Source organism: Mastigoproctus giganteus, chromosome 12, assembly GCF_048544385.1.
Source record: "Mastigoproctus giganteus isolate SK-2022 chromosome 12, ASM4854438v1, whole genome shotgun sequence".
Lineage (NCBI taxonomy): Eukaryota > Metazoa > Arthropoda > Arachnida > Uropygi > Thelyphonidae > Mastigoproctus > Mastigoproctus giganteus.
In genome coordinates, this window is record NC_143586.1 from 143,756,450 (window position 1) to 143,781,192 (window position 24,743).

The 24,743-nt window shown below is 38.0% G+C and overlaps 1 protein-coding gene across 3 annotated transcripts in view; it reads right to left on the reverse strand.

Moving 5' to 3' along the window:
* kmr (pleckstrin homology domain-containing family A member kramer) overlaps positions 1–24,743 on the reverse strand; it is a 666,551-nt gene that overhangs the window by 445,864 nt on the left and 195,944 nt on the right. For all 3 annotated transcript variants that reach the window (XM_090386565.1, XM_090386564.1, XM_090386566.1), the window contains exons 3-4: positions 15,163–15,206; positions 8,913–8,944 (exon numbers count right to left, since the gene is read on the reverse strand). In XM_090386565.1, the coding sequence (XP_090242691.1) occupies positions 8,913–8,944; positions 15,163–15,177 (47 nt within the window). In that variant the 5' untranslated portion in view covers positions 15,178–15,206. The remainder of the gene's footprint in view (positions 1–8,912; positions 8,945–15,162; positions 15,207–24,743) is intronic.

Consider the following 24,743-nt stretch of genomic DNA (forward strand, 5'->3'; position numbering starts at 1 on the left):
CAATTGCAACTCTATCCATATTCAGTATTTTGATTTTGTCAATGTTAAACTTCAATTGCCCATCTGCCCAACTTTGTGCAGTTTTTTTTTTTTTTTTTTTTTATATGAAAACCCCCCAAACACGAAAGGTATCAAAACCTATAGTACTTAGTACCGTGAGCATGGGTTTGAAGGAGAAGTATGGGGGAGGGGGATGCCGGAAACTTTGCTCTAGAGACTAAACATGGGTTTCACCACTTCAAGCCTCCAATAAGCAAAGTGGTGGTATTTCACCGGTTGATGAAAGTCATCTGCCACTTTAAGAGTCGCAGTAGCACACTGCCATTACTTTCATTAGCAACCCTGCAACCTTTGTATCATCTGCAAAACTTGGACATTAAGCCTGATATACCTTCATCAATTTCATTCATAAATATACAAAACAACAATGGGGCCTAATACGAAACCCTGAGGGATTCCACTAATAACATTAGCCCATGAAGAGTAGCATCCACTGATTACCACTCTGTCTTCTCCCACTCAACCACTCTTTTATCCATTGTAGCAATTTATCATTAATACTATACTGCTCCAATTTGTACAGTAGTCTTCCATGTGCAACAGTGTCAAAAGCTTTCCTGAAATCCAAGTATATGATATCAAAATTATTTTGATCATATAAGTGCTAATCTACCTCTTGCAATTTCTATATCTGGAAATTGCAAAAGAATAATCTGAACCATTCCTATTATATTGGATCAGCATATTCAAAAGAGTGATCAAACATAATAGGAATAGCAACCAAAGAGATTCATTCACTTTATTGATTTCTTTTTTTTTCTTTTTTTTTGTACAGTAAGAAAAAGTATGTTCCCTATAACCACCATATATAGTACAACACAAACAACAACTGAAAGAGAGGGAGAGAGATTGGAGTGAAGTGAAGGGCAGCCATAGGCAGAATGATAAGAGGGATCGTCGTGGTCAGATTCTGTTCCCTTGGATTCAGACCAGACAGGTAAGGATGGGGGTATTATGCTAACCCAGGAAGTGGAGGGTTCACTTTGCTTCCTTGAGCACTTCAAAAAGGAATCAAGAGTTAGTTGTTTTGCACATTGCCTCTTCTCATGCAACAACTCATATTAGCAACTAAGTTCTAGCATAACTTTATGTTGCACTTTGGAGCTTCATTCAAAATCAGGGTCTTCATCAGCTAACAGATTTAAGCCTTCATCTGATTTAATGCTTTTGATATTCCTTTCATTCCTTTCATTGAAGTGCTGGTTAAATCATCAAACCAGCACTTCAATCAAATGTGGACATTATAGGAATATAATGGAAACAATGCCACTCAGACACAAGGAATGCATAATTTGAATATGGTAAGAACAATGTGTACAGAAAGGACAGGAATGGGGGGGGATTCTCTTGTTTAAGAAGCATACAGAATCGAAAGCAATGAACCCAGTTGATATGGATCGCCAGTGCAATGTATGGTTAGTTCGGCTCAACATATATATATATTGACAAAACAAAAATGAGAGTATGATTATTATACACCAAATAATGACTGAAGAGTGTAACAAACTATACAGACAAATGTAGTAGGTCAACAAAACAAAATGCCTTATAATGGGTGATTTTAACTTTCCAGATGTTGATTGGACCTCGTGGGTCACTCACACAGCAGCAGCACAGATTTTCAGGATTTCTTGGATGACAGTTTTCTACAACAGCACATTATAGAGAAAACAAAGCAATATACTTGATCTGATAATCAACAGTGGCTCTTCATGCATTAAGAATCTCTAGATAAAGAAACCACTGAATGTCAGGAATCACAATACATTGTGATTTCTGATGTGGCCTTTTCTTAAAGATATAACAAATGTCAAGGATAAAGGGAAGGGATTTCGCTTTCATAAAGGTGACTACAGTGGGCTTAGACAATTTTTACATTATTTTCAGTACGACCAACAGCTGATGTTACCAATTACAATTCTAAATGGTGAGCAGTCAGGGAAGTAGTGGTAAATGATGCAAGAAAGCAAGCTCTTACATAGCATCAGCCGAACCCCCCCCCCCACACATACTCCAAGAATTTATCTAGTTCTTGAATTTATTCAAACCATCCACTTCCACAACAACAGATGGAAGACTGTTCCAACAATAAACAAGGATACGTATGCTGGCTTCAGCACACATATCCTATGCCAATCCTTCCTCAACTTCAAATTGTGTCACCTCATGAGTGTAGCCTTAGCAAGAGGAAGAATGCATCAGCATTTAGCTTACTCAATCCACTCAAGGCCTTAAACACCTCAATCAGAACTCTCCACATGTACTAGTATCCAAAGGCTGCAATTTACATAAGTAAATTGCAGCCTTTATTCTTGTTCTATTCTTGTTGCCCTTCTCAGCACTCGTTCCAGCAGATCTACATTCCTCCTTAAGTGAAGCTTCCAGACCTGTATACACTACTTAAGATATGTACAAAGAGATAATCACATCCTTATCCCTGCTAGCAAAGTATCTGTATATCATTGATGAAAAAAAAACCCCATAAGTTGTCCTGGTAGCCTGTTTGCACTGTTCCGAGAATTTCATATCTGACTGCAGAATTACCCCCAGGTCTTATTCATTTTCCACTACTCGGAGTATAGTACCGCACAGTTGGTATGTTAATCTGGGATTACTGCTACCCATATGCAGTACCTTGCATTTGTCAATATTAAAATTTAATCGACATTTCTCAGCCCATCAACTTAATTTTCCTAGACCTTGTTGCAGTAGCTCACCCTGATTACTGTCATTAACCACCCTGCAAATATGTGTACCATCAAAACTTAGATATTAAGCCTGATATAATTTTTAATATCATTAATAAATACTGAAAACAACAATGGGACCAGCACCAAACCTTGTGGAAACTCCACTAATAACATTGGTCCACTAAGAGCAGTGTTAATTACTCTCTGTCTTCTCTCACTCAAACATCCCTTTATCAATGGGAGTAACTTGCCCTAAATTCCACACATTGCTCCAGTTTGTACAGCATTCTTTCTTGTGCAAGATTATCAAAAGCCTTCGTGGAATTCAAGTATACGATATCAAAATTATTTTTTGCATCTGGTTTCTTGGTCACTGCATCATAGTATCCAATCAGATTGAGCACACAAAACTGCCCCTTAAAAAATTCATGCTGTGACTGCAGTATAATTACATTCCTTTCTATGTGGTCCTGCATTACTTCTTTAAACAGTGACACCATTATTTTCCCTGGAACAGAAGTTAAGCTAACACATCTGTAATTACTCATGTTATCCTTTGATCCCCTTTTGTGAATTCGGGATACATTTACACATCTCCAGTCTATAGGGACATCTGAATAAAAAGATGCTCTTATAATTATGGCTAAGGGTTTGCTTACCTCCTGTGCTGCATCCATTAATATAATTCATTAGATTCCATCCATCCCTAGTGCTTTTTTTATGTTTAGCTTTAGCAATTTCTCTTCCACTTAGCTCCCCATTAGAGTTTAATAAACTTCTGGCATCCCCTTCCCTCAAGAATTCCTCATGTGTGAATGTAGATGCAAAATACCCATTTAGTTTGTCAGCAACATAAGTAGGGTCATCAACAATTAACCAACTGACATCAAGTGGCCCAGTGTGATTCGATCCCTTCCTTCTACTGTTAATATAAACATAGAAGCCTTTGCTGCTGATCTTTTTCCATTTCTTGCCAGAGAGTTCTCATAAAGTGCCTTAGCTTGACTAACCTCCTTTGTGACTTAATTACAGACTAATTTATGTACACCATAGGCTTCTGTATCACCTGATAATTTATATGCATCCCATACATTTTAATTCTCTGCCACAAGTCTCATCAGTTCATCTGACATCCATTTAGGTCTCAGCCTTTCAGTATTTCTTATGGCACACCAAACTAACTCACCATTACACTCACATCAACTGTATGTAGTGCCTTAGATTTTATGTGCTTCTTATTTAAGAGCATCCTCTCCACTCCTTCTGTCCCATTTGTACTTTCTGTATACATTGTACTCCTCATATTCAAATTCTGCATCTCTTATATCTAACTGACACCACATCTCTGATATCCCCAAAATGTCTGCATTTCATGACTTTACCAGCACTTCAAATTCATCATATGTACTTACTATGCCCCTAACATTGGTGTACATTCAAGTATACATGCACCTGTTCTTACTCTTAGTTTCCCTAACACAGCTCACATATTTTCTTTTTCCAAGATGGCCGACCGGGCTAGCCGAGTGGGTAAAGTACCTGCCCGGCAACCTAAAGGTCGCGGGTTTGATTCCCGCCTCGGGCTTGGATCAAAGTACTGCAAAAACCTTGGGAGGTGCAATATGGCCACAGAAGCCGATGCGCCAATAACTACCAAATCAAAAAAAAAAAAAAAAAAAAATTTCCATGATTACTCACAGCAGGCCTTGAAATCCCCAGTAACTTGCTTTCTGGACTGTGTTAGGGTAACTGCATGTTCCAATAGATGCATATCATTTTATGCTTTAATTCACGCTTATAACAATGTAAAAGTGAGGTTAGGATCAGGAAACTGAAAAATATGAATTCATATTAGCACTAATGAATTTCAAACATCACAAATTATTTCTCATAAAGCTACTTTTATCATAGCTTGGTGTAACAGTGCCTACGTGCACTATGATGAAATGGCAGAGCACTGCCACCGAAATTAGAGTGTGGTACTTTAAAAAAAAAATAAATAATATCCTCTTCTTTCACGTGTTCTAAAAGTAGTTTATAACTTGGAAACTTGTCAACAGAACAAAAACTATGTATAACGATATGTATTTTTTGCAAGCTCAAAATAACAAGGAGCAAACAGTTCTACTTTTCTAGGCAAATTCAAATATATATGGATTTCAACCTAGTTATACAAAACACAATATACATTTTCTACAAAGTAATTAATGGAGCACTACAAGCCACTGCATCAGTGGTGTTACTGGAATACAAGCATTGAATGCAACTGACAAGGTGGGCAAAGAGAGTAATTACTGCCTCTTAATTAGTGGTTATAAAACAAAATATTCTATCTTTACTCAAGGTTGTTCTATTCTTATTCCTTTACTGTGCTGTAAGAGTACAAAGATAATACAAAATAACACAATAATATCAAATACCAGTCGACAACTAGGATGCTCAAAATCTAAAATTAATTTATTAATGGCTGGACTTGCACACCTAAATAACAGAATTTCAGAGGTCAGGTTAGTTGTTATTTTTATATAAAAATACCAATAAAAATATGTAAAAATAGAGATATAAAAGGCCATGTCCTCCTGTCAAGCATAGATGGTTAAACTTGCACATTTTTGAATTCCTCACGCAGCTAGTTTTTGGTGCATGTTCTTCTTTTTAAATCCAGCAGTAGCGGGCCATCACAATGACATTCCATTCCACTTGGTACCTTTTTTTTCATTTCTTTTATATTCTGATGAAATCTTTCCCCGTACTCTTCACTTAAAACCATTTACATTTTCTGCAAAATATAGTTGAGATGAGAGTACAAGAAATGTAGCTCAACACTCATACTGCGCCTAGTTTTTGTAACTTCTCCAGCACATCGGTCACAGTCATCTCAATCTGGTTGTTTATCATTTCCCAAAAAAAAAAAAATGGATACTACATTTTTAAAGCCAATCTAAGCATCTATTTCAGTTTGTTTCATGGATTCTTCAAATACAGAGTCTAGCAGCAGCAGCAGCAACTTGCAGATTTGAGGTCCAACAAAAATTCTTGCTTTGATTGTTTCATATGTAGGCAATGCAAATTTAGTGCAAACATAATTCAGGATAGCAACTGTTTTCAGTAATTTAAAACATTCAGCAATTTTTTCATTATTCATTTCTTGCTCAACTATCCCACTCACATAGCAAGCAAGATATTTTTGTGTAACCAAGTAGTTGACCAATAACTTAAAAATCTGCATACACTAGCCAGCCACGATCCATGTACTGATTTTTTTCCAAAAGAAGCTTAACATTTTCATAGTCTCTTTTAAGTGTGCTGAATGGGCTACAGGAATGGATGCATACTGTTTCCATTATGAAACAGAACTTCTTTGAGGCTTTGCTGCAATGATTCAATAGACAATCTCTATTCTGCTGAATAGTAGAAAATTCCAAAAATTTCATAACTGGAAAAAGAATGGCAAAGACATTTTGTCATTCTTTTGCCAATAAAAAATGTGGTAAGAAAGAATTGCCAATGTGGTAAAAAGACAGACATTTTCACAATCACAAGCCATCTGGCAAATTTTATGTGGAGGAGGGAGGATGAACTTGTATCTTAGTCACCTAATTTAATTCTAAAATATATGGCATATACATTTTTCACAAATGATGTTATACCCTACCTTGGTTTTGTTGCAACACAGTTACCACAAAAGTAACAAAATACATTTGGATTGTCCACAAAACAAAGAGTTGCTATTATCAAAGACACAAAATATAAAAATCAGATTAGAAGCACACCCATACTATTTAGTAAAACCACACCATAAAACAACTGAATGTGGAAGAAGCACCTTTCAGGTTTATACTGCTAACTTTTGCAAGCCATGACATGTCTAAACATGTCTGTGCACATTTATACTTGTCAGTTACAAAATAAGTAACATTGTGTATATCTAAGAAAATATACATGATGTTACTTATTACTTATTTAAATATACAAAATAAGTAACATCGTGAACATGTATCTAAGAAAACAATTGCTATTGTTTGTAAAAAAGCTGTGCATGACATACATATAAAAATGACTTCGATTTTTTGAATTAGCACTAAATGTACACCTCGAAACACCACGCATTTTTGAAACATCAAAAATCCATGCAGACCAGTGTTTTGTATATGCCTGAAGTCAAACTTAGGGAAACTCATAAAAATGCAAAACTAAAACAACTACTTTGCATACAAATTACTGGCTTATGTTCAATTCACCATCTGTAAAAAAATTGCTGGCAGTCCAGATACAGATGTAATCTGCCAACTGGTGACTTACAGGCGACCTAGCAGAATATTGCGCTTATTAATTTGAGCACAGATACAGGTTGTACATTATCTGTGGATAGTACTTACAGTTCCAAAGCTTGAATTAAAACAATAACAGTAATTAGTACACCCACCTCCAACACAGACAGTAGGAAAAATTCAAAATCAGGAAATTCTGTCAAGGCAGAAAATGAATGTGCTTAAGATGCTAGCAGACAAGTCTTACAGGTTAACTAAAAATTGTCTGAGTTGAACAAATCACACGACAGCACTGGATTATAACTCCCAAGAAAGGAACTACATAATATATATGTCCACAGGAAGTAGAAAAAACAGGAGTTAAGCTTATAAGGTGATGGGGAGGGGGTTAATTAATTTAAGACACCATGCATGCATCTCCTGTAACTGGAATCTCTATTGGGACTTGCATCATTTGGACTGGTCATGGTCAGGGAATAACATATATAGACATTGGTATTCAAAATGCAAGACAGGGCCTGTATGCTGTCACAAAAAAAATGCACAGCCTAACTAGTAACTATTGCACTAGTATATCAGCTGCAATAAAACAGTTACAACAAAAAACTCTTCTGGATGCAGTAGTCATACCAAGCATAAACTAAATTTTAAAAAGTTTTTTATATTAACCATTTAAACTTTAATTTCCTTGAGCACTAACTTATCAATATATTTTCAGTTCTTTTTTACATGTAAGCAGTAACTATAACATTCCCCACAAGTGATAAAACTACATGGCACACTTTATAGTGCAGTCCAATTTTATAAAAGAATAATTACAACAATCACAAAAACAGTGAATCACAAACTATATTATAATAGCTCAGAGATTTCTTCTACAGCCTCATCAATACAAAGCTGTGTATAAATCATTGGCATTCAAAAATTTCCATTTATAAATTACATAATTTTTAATATAAATATAAAATATATTCTTTTAAAAAATAATAGTAGCACCTAAAATGAGAAGGGTCAAATAATCAAATAGTGACAAATGTATGTCATAAAAACATTTATTTTTATTATCATTGTGTTTTTCTTTTTAAATGTTCTTCTACTTTTAATATATGCTGTATAATATTCTATTTCTTTATTGGTATTTAATCTATCTAGATTTTAATATCTGGTGTTCCTCCTCTGTAAGGCTTAGGCTGTTTTGGAGTAGTAATAAAAAAATAATAATAAGAAGAAATAATATCCACCAACAGGAGGAGTAAAAACACACACCATCATTAACCGAAAAAAAATTAATAATAATAAATAATTATTAATTTCAAATTCCTGCATAATTATATGTACCATGATGAATGGTGCACTGTCAAACAAAAAAAAAAAAAAAAAAAGGAAAGGAAAGGTTCGGGTATAAACAATAGGGGTGGTGGTACCAGGTAGGGGCTAAAAGGGCTATAGCCCCTCCGTGATCAAAATAATGTGGATTTTTTTTTTTTTTTTTTTTACTGCTATATGACGAATAAAGCTTAACTCGAAGCAGATAAGTCTGTTTTATTCCCCTCCTTTACAAAAATCCTGGGACTTCCCTGTAAATAATGGTAAATGACATTTCTGTTAAAACTAGGATGAAACGAATACTGTGTGAACATCTGACTGAATCAATATACTGGCAGCTTTTACAAGTGTCAACACATTACAAGAGATGGGACAGCGCACACCGTATACTTTACAATGTTATGTCAAAAGTATATACGCAACACATCCAGCGATAATATATCAGAGGTGGCTACCAAAAGCCAATTTTATATGAAACCCTGGTAATTAAACACTCTCAAGAAATAATAATAATAAATCCCATATCACCACAAGAATTACTTAAAGTTTCAACTTTATCTCTTACCTGATACTTGTCTGGCTCTTCCTTCGAAGATGCTGCAAAGAAAAGAAAAACAATTACTCCACACTGCAGCACACTAGCGCTCCATAAACTCACTGACACACTTTTCGGCAGTCTCTCCAAATCAATACCTGACATTAGGGTTCTTGTACACATGTTTTCTCCGTGGGGTAAAGTTAAGATCAAAGCAACAAGTTGTTGAGTGAAAATTATTTCAAAAAAGAGGTACAGTGGTTTTAAAACTAAATATATTGATCAAAATTTATCTAAACAAAGAATATCATAATATTGGAATTTTACATACACGGTGCAACAAAATATGGCGCACTAATACGATAATGTGCAATTATCCTAATGCACATTTTCGTATCACATTCCAAATAATTGGTAGAGCCGAAGCCAGTGGAGTACAAGCATCAACGATGAAGAATTTCTCCCCTTCTCCGGAACATTTCAAAAGAAGGAAGAGATTCAAAACTAATTCGTTCAGCAAGCATTTACAATTCAGAAAGTCTTACACAACATGAAGTGGCATGACTACGTAGAGCCAGAAAAGTGGGATGAAAGCTACACCTCTCTGGGTTTAAACCGGTCACATGAAGAGTTCGGGCTCCTAGGTTTGTTGTAATTTCTCCACGTCGTATAATGACAGAAATAAAATAAAATTTCCATTCCATTTTGAGGAGAATGTGATATTATTCTATGTCATTATATGTTTTTTAGAATGTATGCTCTTCTCAGAAGCGAAATAATGTTGACACTAGAGTTCTCCTCCATGTGTCAGATTTCTCCGGCGTGGTCTTACGTGTTTTGTACACATACGGACAAGTTATCACCTAATGCGCTATTTTTCCTTCATTCTTCTACTTACGATGTATATGGTCAGGGCCGGCTTAAGGGATGATTCATTGTGGCATTGGCTCAGGGTTCCGACGTTTGAGGGGTGTCAAAATTCGAATGAGAAACAGCAAAAAAAAAAAAAAAAAAAATAATATATATATATATATATAAAGTTTGTATTAATATATTGAATAAAATATGCATAACACCCCAGTATTACAATGAATAACAAAAAAGATGCCATTTCACCTACTTTGGCGATTTACTACGAATTAAAATGATGCTTTGCACTAACTTGTTCGTGTAGTAAATTTCCCGAAGTCTGAGGCTTTCAGTCCTAAATCCCCTTTTTTTAGTTTTTACTATCGCACACTGTCTGGCATCTCTCATATTGTGGAGTTATACTTCATAACTGGTTGTTATTCGTTGTATCACCGAGGTACCTACCCATTCACAGAAGAAAAACCAATAAGTCTGAAACGGTGCCGTCTTAGTGGTTGTATCCGCCAAAATAAGTAACGTTAGTCTACTCTACTGGCGAAGCGTTAAGTAGTGTAATATCACGGCAACTTGTTGTGAAGATTCACAATATGAGATGTAATAAAAATAATGCCATTTTCAACTAAAATGATGCTTTACACTAACTTGGTCGTCTAGTAAATTTCAATTAGTCTGAGGCTTTCAGCCCTAAACCCCCTTTCTTAAAAAATACTGTAGTTAATCTATCTCAAATATAAAGTGGCCATATCTAAAAAAGGTTGGGAAACACTGTCCTAAAATTGAAAAAAGTTGGCAATTTAAGTGGGAAATGAAATTGAATTTGGGCAAACAAGAGTTTTCTCCGAAATAAAATGTTTGAGATTATATTGGGATATACACTAATCAGAATTTTGTGATCAGAAAGTCACGGTCCGTCAGGGATTTAAACAAAGAATTAAAATATTTACTTAACGATTTCGAAGGCAATTTTCCCCTCACTGAAAACCTCGCAGTTCATGTGCAAAACACTCACCACTGGCTGGATATTATGATACTGTTACTAAAGCGGTGCTCTACTTCGTGAAAAGAATACAACGGTACCGAAGCTGTTGCTCTTATCTTTAGGTATGTATTGTGTATGTTGTGTAGAGTGAAAACCAAGAATAACACACAAGGTAAAAACCTACTCCCGCCACCTCAAATCGGCTAACTACAGCCTCGACTGAAGAGAACTTCAAAAGTTCCTCCCGTGGTCAACGACAATAAAACCTAGATCTCTCCAAATGAGTGACGGATGGCGATGTATCATGTCAACTAAGGAAAGTGGATGAAGAGGTTGGTGTGCTTGAAGTGTCCAATCATTAGAGGTGTAACTAGAGTACGACAAATGTTCCCCGGTCATAGGCGTCGAATGGAGTTGAAGACTCAGCTGAGCCTCGCAGTAATACAGTGATTACAATCACTGTCCTCCTACACACTATAGAAAACATCTGAGTTCGAAACCCGTCAATGACGAGAGGAATTTTTATGGAACATTTCTTTTTTTCACAACCTGGCTGAGTTAGTCCGTCTCTAGTGAGGACTGCATGGCTTTTTCTACCAAACATTTTGGTTTTTCATCCAGAAAACTTACTGGAGAATACATGAAGTTACGTAGTAACTCCTAGCAGCCTTAGCGATTAATACACACCTAACTTAGAATAATAAATTTATAATTTATTTTAAAAATGATAACTGTTATTACTTGAATTATTATAAAGGTTCTCTTTTTATAAAAGAACCATTTCGCGGACAATAATTTAATAATTATAATATAACTAATTTTAAAATATTAATAATAAAACTTAATCATAACTTATTTTTTTATGAAAACTAAGGAACATTTCTGATATTTAGCCATAGGTTTCAAAATTTCTAGTTATGCCCAAAGGCGGACTGGTCATAATCACACCAGAGCACGGAAGAGGCTGGTGTGATTTTGGCCATAAACACTAGCATAAGGCCGCTACAAGTTTTCCCCGGTAAGAATATTTGACCCAGTCCGCCTCTGGTTATACCTCTTTCCAATCAATGTATATTGACAAAAATACCCGGACATTTCTGAAACTGAGGGAAAAAAAGAAAAAACTCAGCCACGGAGTGAAAAAAGCCCATTAAAGTCCCTCGCGTCATCGACGGGATTCAAACCCAGGCCTTTTCCACCGGGTGTGAGGAGGACGGTGACGACACACTGTGCTACCCGCGCAGGTGGCTAAATAGCACACTGAGACGATGGTGTATTGTTCCTACCTTCTCATAAAGCTGCGTGCTGCTATAAAAAAAAAAAAAAAAACAGGATAAGCTGTCAAACCACGTGCGCCTGCAACTCGATAATGCATGGCGCCTCACTCACCAACACTATGCCCACAATAATGTCCCTGTGCATTCTTTGCATGTTGCAGTGAGGTGTTCCCACGAATGTGGATTTGAAATATTATCACATCTTGCTTATTCTCCCCACCTTGTACTGTCGGATTTCTTCCTCTTTCCTCCACTGATGCCCTCTCTACAGGGAAAACAATCGTGGAAACAACAAACTTCGTGAAATACCAATTATCAGTTGATTCAACAGCTGCTCATCTCAGTTGTCCAAATTATTCGCTGTATATGCAGAAGTACCACCTTTTGATGCAAAGGTGGTACTTCTGCATGTGTCCGTTCTGATATTCCCTGTCAGAGACTTAATAATTTGGAATCTCCTCTTTTCGATCTTCAACGGCTTAAATTCTCTCCACCCCATTCTCTTGCCAACAGATCAAATTCATCTATTGCTAAGAGAATAGGATGCTAAGAAAAACAGCAAGGATGTCTTTACTTATATAAACTCCAAAAGAAACGGGATGAATCAGATTGGTCCACTTGATATCGATGGTTCGACTGTCAATGATCCTGCTCAGATAGCAAACAAACTGAATGAATATTTTTCACCTGCATTCACACATGAGGAGTTATTCAGGATTGAAAATGCCAGAAGGTTATAAAATTGTAGCAGGGTGCTTAATGATTTTGTAATAACTGAGAGCAAAGTGGAGGAGAAATTGTTGAAGTTAAACATAAGAAAGGCACCTGGGGTGGATGGGATCTATCCAGTTATATTAAAGGAGGTGGAAAAGGAACTAAGCAAACCCTTAGCCATAATTATGAGAGCATCCTTGGACAAAGGGAAGGTCCCCACCGCTGGAGATGTGCAAATGTATCCCCAATTCACAAAGACGGATCAAAGGGTGACACGAGTAATTACAGATCAGTTAGTTTAACTTCTGGGTAAAATAACTGGGTCACTGGTTAAAGATGCATTGCAGGATCATCTAGACAAGACCGCAGCAATAATTCAGACACAGCATGGATTTGTAAGGGAAAGTCTTGTCTGACAAATGTGATTGGATATTATGATGTGGTTACAAAGAAATTGGATGCAAAAAATAATTTTGATATCATATACTTCGATTTCAGGAAAGCTTTTGACACTGTTGGGCATGGAAGACTACTGTACAAATTGGAGCAGAATGGTATTAAGGGTAAGTTGCTACAATGGATAAAAGAATGGTTGAGTGGGAGAAGACAGAGGGTGGTAATCAATGGGCGCTGCTCTTCTTGGACTAATGTTATTAGTGGAGTCCCATAGAGTTCAGTGTTGGGGTCCACTGTTGTTTTGTATATTTATCAGTGATATTGATGAAGGTATATCAGGCTTAGTGTCGAAGTTTGCAGATGATGCAATGGTTGTCAGGGTTGTTAATGACAGTAATGGAACTGTGCTACTGCAACAGGATCTAGAAAATTTGGGAAGATGGGCTGAGAAGTGGCAACTAAAGTTTAACATTATTATTATTATTAAAATCAGTTTATTTCCCAAGACACCTTGGGTCACCCCGGGACGGCTCTGTGCCAAAGGGTGTGAATATCTACAGACTAAGGTGCGAGGAATACAATGTACAATAAACAAGAGTACATGCGTGCTCGACCAGAGACTTTTACAGGATTAAATATACAATAATGTACAAAATATACAGTAATATACAAAATATATGACTGCATGAAGACAAAAAGTCTTGACAAATGCAAAATGTTGCATATGGGTAAAAGTAACCCCAGAGGAGCTGTTAGCTCTGTACAAATTACAAATCTGTCCTACCACAGAACATTTTTCTCACAACTGGGGTGGTACCCCCAAAACCTCTCTCAGATTTCTAGAATCCATTCAAAAGAGGGCGGTTAGATTAATCAATGAATCATCTCTAACAAAGTCTCTGCACTCCCTGTCTCATAGACGTTCTGTTTTTGCTTTATGCCTTTTATATACATACTTCCATGGAAACTGTTCTTCTCAATTGGCTTCTATAATACTCTCTCTCTCTCTCTCTCTCTCTCTCTCTCTCCCCCCCCCACCCCAAACCAGTTCAAACACGTGCCATAAACACTCAACATGCTTTTACTTTCCAACTTCAAATTCAAAAAACAACTTTTCTTCTGCCTCATTTATTCCTTCAACTTCCATTTTCTGGAAAAAACTCCCTTCATACGTTTTCCTGAAAAGTACAAGCTATAGAAATTCAATTCTAATGTCAATAAGTTTCTTCTTTCATCTTCTCAATCTCCAACCCATGCACAGTACTAAGTACTATAGGTTCTAACATCTGTCGTGCTTGAGGTTTTCATAATTAAAAAAATAATAAATACAGTTTGCTGATGTGATTTCTGCTTGTGAACCGTGGTTTGAAAGACAGTCAGAGGCTTTCTACAAACCTGGCTCGCGGAAGTGCATTGAGAGGTCGCAAAAATATGTCATTTTGGCTGGTGACTATTTTGAAAATGTGTAATATATGGTGTTCGTATCAACCTTGTCACAACTACTTAGTCAATAAAATCTTTTTTTGAATCCCTCCGTACAAGAATTTTTTTCAGGAGGGATGGGGGATGATTATCATCATCAAGAGGCAATGATTAGACCATATATTGAATACAGTATACTTTGGAAGCTTCATTTTAGGAAGGACGTGCATCTGTTGGAATGGGTTCAGAGAAGGGCAACAAGATTGAATGCTTAAGGCTCTGAATGGAATCCTTCCTCTTGCTCAGACTACACACATGAGGGGCCATAAATTTAAGCTGAGGAAGGATTGTTGCAGAATAGATTGGTGGAAGTCTGCCTTCAGCCAGCAATAGTTTATTGAATAAACTTTGTTGTGGAGGTGGGTAGTTTTGAATAAATTCAAGGAAGAACTAGATAAACTGTTACAGGGGTGGATAGGTGAAATGGGAAGGTTTTTATTTTTTATTTAGTTATTAATTTTTTTATTTTTTGGCTGATGCTGTATAAACTTTCTTTCTTGCATCATTTGGCACCACTACTACTATTAATAATAATAATTTATTAAAAATATGAAAAACATACTTTTTTGGGCTCCATGCTCCTTTACGAAATGAAATACTTGATTCCTAAAAAAAAACATGATAGTAAATAATCAATATATATAATTGATTGATCTTGAAGAGCCGGGACAAGGGTATAGCAACCGAGCAGTAAGGAAATTTATGGGAATGGTTCTCAGAACCATTTCAGAATTTCGCGGGGTGGAAAAGAGCCTAACGCTATGGTAGTTTTGCCACTGCAACCAAGGCACATGCTTCGGATGCACGGGAAGAGGTCGCAAGCCAACTCTGTCAAAATTAACGGTATTATACCTATAATGGTAAAAGACAATAAAAAAATTAAATAAAATTGATAATTTACACATTTGATGATTACGAGAATGTATATTTTTTTACGGAAGAGGAAATACGTCGAAATATTTATCAATAATGATACAGTTAGTTAAAAAGGAAGGGAGATCGACTTTTGAATAGCTCGGCCTCGGATGTAGAGGGCAAACTCCACAGAAAAGTTTCTTGGGCAAAGAATACCTCATCCCGGCTCTAATAGGGTGTAAGTATAAAAATAAATTAATAATTACACAGGTCAACAATTATTATTCATCGAAAAAAAAAAAAAAAAATGTGGACTAGATAGATCTTTAGACGTTGATTTCCAATCTTTTTTTTTTTTTTTTTTTCTGATTAGACTAATTATACCACTGACCAACTTATTCAGCCAAGCTACATGAATTCCATATCCTTGTTATTCCAAAATTTAATTATAAATTGTTTCAGGTAGGATCCAGTGGATAATTAATCAATTGAAAATATACTATTATATCACGTGGTAGATTTAAATAATTTATTATTTAAATACTACGATTTGAATGATTGAAATCCCTCAATACCATTAGTAGTAGTGACAAATTATGCAAGAATGCAAGCTTATATATAGAACCAGCCTAGATAAAACAAAAAAAAAAAAAAAAAAAAACTACACACTTCTCCTATCCATACCCTCCAAGAACTTATCTAGTTTTTCCTTGAATTTATTCATACTATCCACTTCCACAATAACAGATGGAAGCCTGTTCCAAAAATCAACCACATTTCTGCCAATGTTTCTGGAACTTACAGTTTTCGTCTTCATAGCAAACATTGAGTTTCCGAAACATAGTTAGAACGGTTTAAGTGTTTGTCATTGAGGTTCAAATCGTTCAAACTGCAGTATTTCGATAGTAAATTACTTAAATCTATCATGTGATATATTTTTGTTTTTTCTAGGCTGGTTCTATACGTAGTCTCAATTAATTAATCTCGCAATGATAAACAATCATGTAGATCCCCTCTTCCAATTAAAAATACCCGGTGAATTACTGAAACACATTCAAAGTCGTGTTTCGAAAGTATATCATCCCAACATTGTGCTATATGTGCGACTCTTGTTCTATCACAACACTAAACACAGATATTCGGAAAATTTACTGGTTCTATTCTCGCTGTCCTCTAGCCAGAATAAGGCGTGGGCACTCATAGCCAGAATAAGGCGTGGGCACCACACAGACCACGTGAGAGCCTGAAAAAAAAGGAAAACAGTCGATACCGTTTGCCGTACCCTCTATATGGAGGGAGTTGAACGACTACGACGCGACATACTTTTGTTATGTGAATATAACTGGATTCTTGGCGAAGAACAAGCACAAGATTGTTTATCCAAATCTGGATTCAGCGATGACGATCCCTCACTATGACCGTATGCCAATTCCTGTACATCCTTTGACAAGATATCCAATATGAGACAAGATGTAATGAGCTTCCTCATGGGAGGACCAGAAAAGTTCGTAAAAAGGCTTAAGATACAATTATGGAAAAATGGTCAAATCTAGAGACTGTCATTACAGCTCTCTTAACTGATATTGAGAGATTAAGGGCTATTAATAAAGAAATCGAAATCCGGACCAATTTACTAGATAGAAATTGTACAAACTTTTTCAGCAGGGAATATTAACAAAATGGATCATATCCAGGAATCAGTAAACCAAACTGCTGAAACAAATACAGCACTGTATAAGAGAACACAATTTCAGGTTGCCTCCTCTGTGAGATCATATGCTGATGCTGCCCGTGGAGCACCTTCGGTGAAGGAAAAATCAGTTAAGATCAAGTGAAAATGTCATAATATTACGAGCTTCTGAAAATAGTAATCTGAAAACAAGTGTCGACGTAAAAAATTTAATATCTAATACCTTAAAGTCAGAGTTCATGAATGAAAAAATAAAATAAGATTAGCGCGTAACAAAGGCGTAGTGCTAGAAACTGCTTCCAAGTCTGACTGAATTAGCATATCTCCTTCAGATTCCCTGTCCTCTGTGGGCATATCTTCAGGGGGTTCTCAAGAAAGACAATCCAGCAGACAATCCAGATACGACATACCTAAGGATTTAAGTAAAGAAGACATCGTTGAGGATTTATACAATAAAAATCTTAGACAACGGATTCTCACTAGAGGAAATCAGAAAGGAAATTACTTTCAGATTTATTTACAATAAGATCAAGATCTTCATCGAATGTTCACTGGGTAATCAGTTTTACCCCTCAACTTTATAAATGTATCTCAACTATGGACAGTATTTTCTTGGCCTGTAGCTCGCATAGACATCAGCCATTTACAATTGTTACCAAGTGTTTTTTATGCTTCGGATCGGACATACGGCTCAGTACTCCTGACGTTACGGCTGTGTACCCACACATTTCCATTTTGTGGGCATTGTGCCCGGAGTGGTCATGTCTACGCAGAATACCAGAATAAAGAGGAATCCCCTTGTTATATACATTTTAAAAGGCGCAAAAGAAACTTCCAGCATTCTATTAAAGATCCCAACTGCTGCGAATATAAAAGAGCTTTAGAACTGGCAGGCCAAAGATTTCTGATGATTGAGTCTGAAGCTGCGAATACAGCTTCAGACTCAATGAAAACTGAATTTAAGCCGATTAAATTTAAGTCATTAAGGTTAGTTCGTAACAAGGGAGTTTTATTAGAAACAGCATCAAAAGCTGATTTTTAATAAATAATTCAAAGTCAGATTATTTAGCTATAGCAAGAATTGCCACGGTGGTTCCATAATTATATGTGATGTTCCCAAAAACTAGAATCAGGATGAGATACTAGAAGAATTATATTGTAAACATTTAGAAGAGTTTGGTATTACATCGGATGAAGTCAAGAGAGATATAACCTTCAGCTCTACAACTAAGCACAGAGGCACTATAACAGGACATTGGGTAGTTAGTATCTCTCCACAATTGTATAAACTGATCTCTACATTGGAGAGAATTTACTTCACTGTTACTTCAGGCAGATATAGGTCGTTTAAGATAGTCTCTATGTGCTTCTTATGCCTTGGGTATGGGCTTATGAAAAAATATTGCTCTCAAACCTCCCCATCTTGTGGCCATTTCGCATGAGACGGGCATGTACTGGCAGAGTGTCATAATAAGAACGAAGAACCATATTTTGTGAACTGTAAGCATATGAAACGTGAACTTCACCACTCGGTCAGGGATTCTCGTTATCCAGAATATTTAGGTTCTATGGAACTGGTACGAATAGGGACGGCGAATGAATAATCGAAATGATCAACAATCGAATGCAGTTAATAAACTCACAAGAGGTTCTATACATGATTCTGTGGTGGATAGAGTTCTTAGTGCTTCAGGAATTAAAATCATGCAGACAAACAGCCAACATTCGAGGCTGGTGGCTAATGAAATGAGGAAGTCAATGGAGAACTTGATTGATATAGTATCCGTACAAGAACCGTACTGGGCCAGGTTTCAATCGGAGCAAAGCTTTAAAATACTGGGATATCCTCTGAGTGCACGGGTTGTACAGCCTGTACAAGCAGAGCCCAAATCAGGAATCGTTGTAACCAATAACGATTTAGATGTTGTGCTGATACACGAGTTGTGTAATCAATGTGCCACATGTTGATGACTGCAAAAACAACATTGCAATTTTATCTTATTTCATTATATTGTCCTCCGTCAATGGATTTTAATAGCTATTTGGATTACCTGGAACATGCACTATTTACACTAATGAACCAAAACATTATGACCAGTGAGTCGTTATGCAAATCGAAGCAACTGCAGGTGAACTACGGCTTTAATACCGTGTCCCGACCCGCGTGCGCGGGTCGGGACACGGTATTAAAAACACCTAATACTGAGCTCCGTTAATCAGTGTTACTCTTGTTCTTCAGATGGGAAAGGCAGCGGGCTTAAGCGAATTTGACAAAGGCCAAATTATAATGGCCAGACGACTGGGGCAGAGTATATCCGAAACAGCACAGCTGGTGGGATGCTCACCGCCAGCCGTAGTTAATACCTACCGAAAGTGGTCCGAAGAGGGAAAACCCACGAACCAATGGCGAGGTGTTGAACGATCATGGCTCATTGATGCTCGAGGTGAGTGAAGGCTCTCCCGGATGGTACGTGGCAACAGAAGTGCGACTGTGGCGCAACTCGCCGGTAATTGGAATGCGGGTGACAGGAGTAATGTGTCACAACAGACAGTACATCGAACCCTGCTGAAAATGGGGCTGCATAGCTGCAGGCCGCTCAGAATGCCCATGGTAACCACGGTTCACCAGCGACAGAGCCTATAATGGGCACACGAGCATCGAAACTGGACCTTGAGTGATTGGAAGTAGGTCATCTGGTCCAACAAATCACGTTTCCTGTTGCACCATGTAGACGTCGATGCACTGTGGGACAAAAACAAGCCAGGGGCGGTGGTGTCATGCTTTCGGCGATGTTCTGCTGAGATACCCTGGGTCCAGTCATCCAAAGGATCTCTTACGTCTACCACCTACCTAATGAGTTATCCTATCAAATGATCAATATGGTTTCCGAACTGGACGAGGAATTGAAGAAGCAGTCGTTGCATTCTTTTCTCGAGCTAACTCTGCAAGCTCTAAATATGTTCTAGCTATTTTTGTTGATTTCTCTGCAGCATCTGATCTGTTATGGTGGTCTAGTTTGCTCGCTTACGTGCTGCCGATTGTCCTCTTCCTCTCTATAACCTTTTAAGAAGTTATTTTGAAAATCGTACAGTTTCTGTATTCTGGATCTAACTCCATCTCCCGCTCTGTCACTAGGGGCTGCCCCCAGGGCTCTGTTCTTGGATCACTTGTCTGGATCATCGTTCTTGACGAATGGCTCCTTAAAACTATTCCTTAAACCTCCAAATTGGCTTATGCAGACAATCTCATCCTGCTGATGCAGGGCAATTCCCGTGCCTAACTCTTGAAAGTACTGCCAATTTAGTCATGTCAGATCTCTCTCAATAGTCCACCATAAATAAATTATCCATATCCTCCACGAAAACTAAAATGATGCTGGTTAAGGGTTCGTTTAATATTTCAAGACCACCTGCTGTAAAACTTCAAAACAAATTTGGAAGAAACCACTTTCCATGGTTTCTTCTCTAAAATTTCTTGGTCTGATCATTAATAGTAAACTTACATTTACTAAATACTTGGAAGATCCCTCAGAGAAAGACAAAAAAACTTACCTTCTCACTTCTGCATCTCTCTAAACAATCTTGGGATCTTAATTCTCACTCTCTACGGTTATATTACAAAGCTGTGTTTCTACCAATTTGTTCCTATGGTGCGGCAGCCTGGTTCTGGCATGTTAAGAAGGTTTCAGTACAGATTAAACTTCATAGTGTTCAACGTAAAATGCATTAGCATTAGTAGAGGCATTTGATGCAAGAAAGCAAGCTTATGCAGCATCAGCCAAAAAAAAAAAAAAAAACTCCACTTCCACTTCACCCCTCTGTTCGTTCAAAATACCTGTCCAGCTGAGCCTTAAACTTATTTAGGCTATCAACCTCCACCACAAGGGATGGCAGTCTGTTCCACCAACCAACCACCCGCTGGCTAAAGGCAAATTTCCGCACGTCTATCCTACATCTGTCTTTCCTCAATTTGAATTTATGCCCTCTCAGGTGATTTTTCTGAGCTAGAGGAAGAATCCCATCAGCATTGAGCATGCTTAAACCATTCAAGGTTTTATACACCTCTATCAGAACACCTCGCTGGTGCCTAGTCTCCAGACACTGTAATTTTCAAAACTTAAGCAAATCTTCTTCGTAAGAGCACCCCTTTGTTCCATTCACTAATCTTGTTGCCCTTCTCTGTACTCGTTCCAGCAGCTCTACATCCTTCTTGAAATGAGGCCTCCAGACCTGTATACAGTACTCTAGGTGTGGCCTGACCATTGCCTTATACAATGGAATAATCACCTCCTTCTCCCTGCTGGAAAAATTCCTGTATATCATTGACAATACTCCATGAGCTACTCTTGCAGCCCGTCTGCACTGCTCAGAGAACTTCATATCTGCCTGCACAACCACCCCCAAGTCCCTTTCATTCTCTACCACTGTCAGTAGTACCACAGAGTTGATACGTTGCTCTGGGGTTGCTGTTTCCCATGTGTAGTACTTTACATTTGTCAATGTTAAACTTCATTTGCCACCTCGAAGCCCATCTGCTCAACCTTTCCAGATCCTGTTGCAGCAGCATAGTGTCAGTAGTGTCCTTGACAACCCTGCCAACCTTTGTATCGTCTGCAAACTTGGACATTAAGCTTGATATACCATCATCAATATTATTTATAAATACAGAAAACAATAATGGACCCAACACTGAGCCCTGAGGGACTCCACTAATAACATTAGTCCACGATGAGCAGTGTCCATTGATTACCACTCTCTGTCGTCTCCCCCTCAACCACCCCTTTATCCATAGCAGCAATTTGCCTAAAATGTCACACTGCTCCAATTTGTGTAGCAGTCTTCCATGTGCAACAGTATCAAAAGCCTTTCTAAAATCCAAGTATATAATATCAAAGTTATTCCCTGCATCCAGTTCTTTTGTGACTATATCATAGTATCCAATCAAGTTGGTCAGGCAAGACTTCCCCTTAACAAAACCATGCTGTGTCTGAGCTATAACTGAAGTCTTGTCTAAATGATCCTGCAGTGCTTCTTTAACCAGTGCCTCCATTAATTTACCTGGAACAGAAGTTAAACTAACAGGTCTATAATTACTTGTGTCAGCCTTTTATCCTCCTTTGTGAATTGGGGTTACATTTGCACATCTCCAGTCTATGGGTACCCCCCCTGAGTCCAAAGAAGCTCTCATAATTATGGCTAGGGGTTTGCTTACTTCCTTTGCTGCCTCCTTTAATATAACTGGATAGATCCCATCCACCCCGGGTGCCTTTCTTGTGTTTATCTTCAACAGTTTCTCCTCCACTTTACTCCCAGTTATTTCAAGATTCTGTAGCTTACTGCTAGAGTTGAATACACCTCTGGCATTCCCCTTGCTGAATAACTCCTCATGTGTGAATGTCGATGCAAAATATTCATTTAGTTTGTTAGCTACCTGAGCAGGATCATCAACAGTTGACCCATCAATATCAAGTGGACCAATCTGATTCATCCCCTTCCTTCTAGAGTTTACATAAGTAAAGAACTCTTTGCTGTTTTTCTTTGCATCCCTTGCCAAGGATTTCTCGTAATCTGCCTTCGCCTGCCTAACCTCCTTTGTAACTTGGTTGCATATCAACTTGTATCTATCATAGGCTTCTGTGTCATGTGTTAATTTGTAAGTATCCCATGCATTTTTCTTCTCTGCCATATGCCTCATTAGTTCATCTGACATCCATTTTGGCCTAAACCTTGAACAATATTTCTTAGTTGGTATGTAAAGCCTAGTAGCTTCCAAGATAAGTTCTTTGAATGCTTCCCATTTTGAATTTGCTGTTGGTAACATCATCAGTTGGTCCCACTGTATAGAATTTAAATACTGTCTCAGTCCATCTTAGTCGCCTTTACGGAAGCAATAACCCTTCCCTTTACCCCTAATGGTAGTTACTTCTTTGAGTAAATCCCACTTCAGCACACTGTGATCACTGCCACTTAGTGGTTCATTTATCTGCAGATTCTTAATGCATGAAGAATCACTGCTGATAATCAAATCAAGAGTATTACTCCCTCTAGTTGCCTCCCGAACATGCTGATGTAGAAAACAATCATCCAATAAATCCACAAAAGCCCTGCTAGTGTGTGAGTAACCAGCCCCCAAATTCCAGTCAATATCTGGGAAATTAAAATCTTCCATTATAAGACTCTCTGATTTACTGGCCCACTCTATTTCCCTGTACAGTTCCTTATTATACTCATCAGAATCATTAGGCCTATAGCACACTCCTACTCTCAATTTTGATCTCCCAATGCTTATGTCACACCAAACTGACTCAACACTGCACTGTCCAGCGATGTCGACTGGCTTCACTTCCTTGGTTTTTATGTGTTTCTTAACTAATAGCATAACCCCTCCCCCTTCCTATCCTGTCTATGCTTTCTGTAGACGTTGTACTCCCCAAATTGCAGTTCTGCATCCCTTATATCTGTGTGACACCATGTCTCTGATATCCCAACAATATCTGCCTTTGATGTTTTGAGCAATACTTCAAATTCATTAAATTTATTTACTAAACTCCTAGCATTGGCGTACACGCAAGTATACCTGCACCTCTTTCTATTCTTAGCTACCCTAACACAACCCATGTGTTTACTTGTACCGCAATGGCTCCCAGCAGTCTCTGAAATACCATGCATCTTGTTTTTCAGGCTTCTGCTCATTCTAATAGAAGCAGTGCAAGAATCTCTTTCACCTCTGCCAGTGTCTACTGTCAATCTATTGGTCTTTTGGCAATGCCAAAAGCTTTTGGCAATGTGCATGGCCTGTAGGACTGTCTACTCCTGCTTTGCAGGTCCTTAACGGCTGTCTGCCTCGATCTCGATCTCTCTCTCTCTCTCTCTTCTGTACCGAGACCTGTGCTTCTACATTAGGCACGCCGTCCATATTACCTTCCTTGGTATTACTATCGATGTCAAGAACTTACTGACTCGTATAGGCCCATCGCCCTACTCTCAGTGCCGAGTAAGGTGTTTGAACATTTACTCCGTCAAAAAATAGACAACCACTACAGTGCTGCACAGATGTCTACTCCGAATCAATATGGCTTCAAGCAGGAAGGTCAACTGTTGATGCATTGGAAAATCTCATCAACGCAGCCAACTGTGACAAGAAATACCTCCTAGTTATCTCAGTCGACTTCGCTGGGGTGTTCGGCACCCTTTGGTGGCCGAGCGTCCTCAGCTGACTGCGACAAGTGCAACTGCCTAACAACCTCTATAACTGCATAAAAAACTACCTAACAAACAGAAGTGTAGTAGTCCAGGCACCTTATTGCCAAGTGAAGAGGAAAATCTACCGAGGTTGTCCCCAGGGCTTAGTTCTTGGTCCGCTGCTCTGGACCTATGTCCCGAATGAGTTCCTAGGTAAGGTGGGAAGGAGCAGTGCATAGCACACTTTCCTTGATTAGACCGGGGTTCGAGCCCGTCACCACCAAATACGGAGGATGCGGAAAGGTCAGGGAATGACCACCGCATATTCCCGCAGCAATATGGCCTCAGTTGCTAATGCTCCTAAAAACTAAATAACACAACATACCAGTTCATGGACCTTGGGGATGTCCACGCTG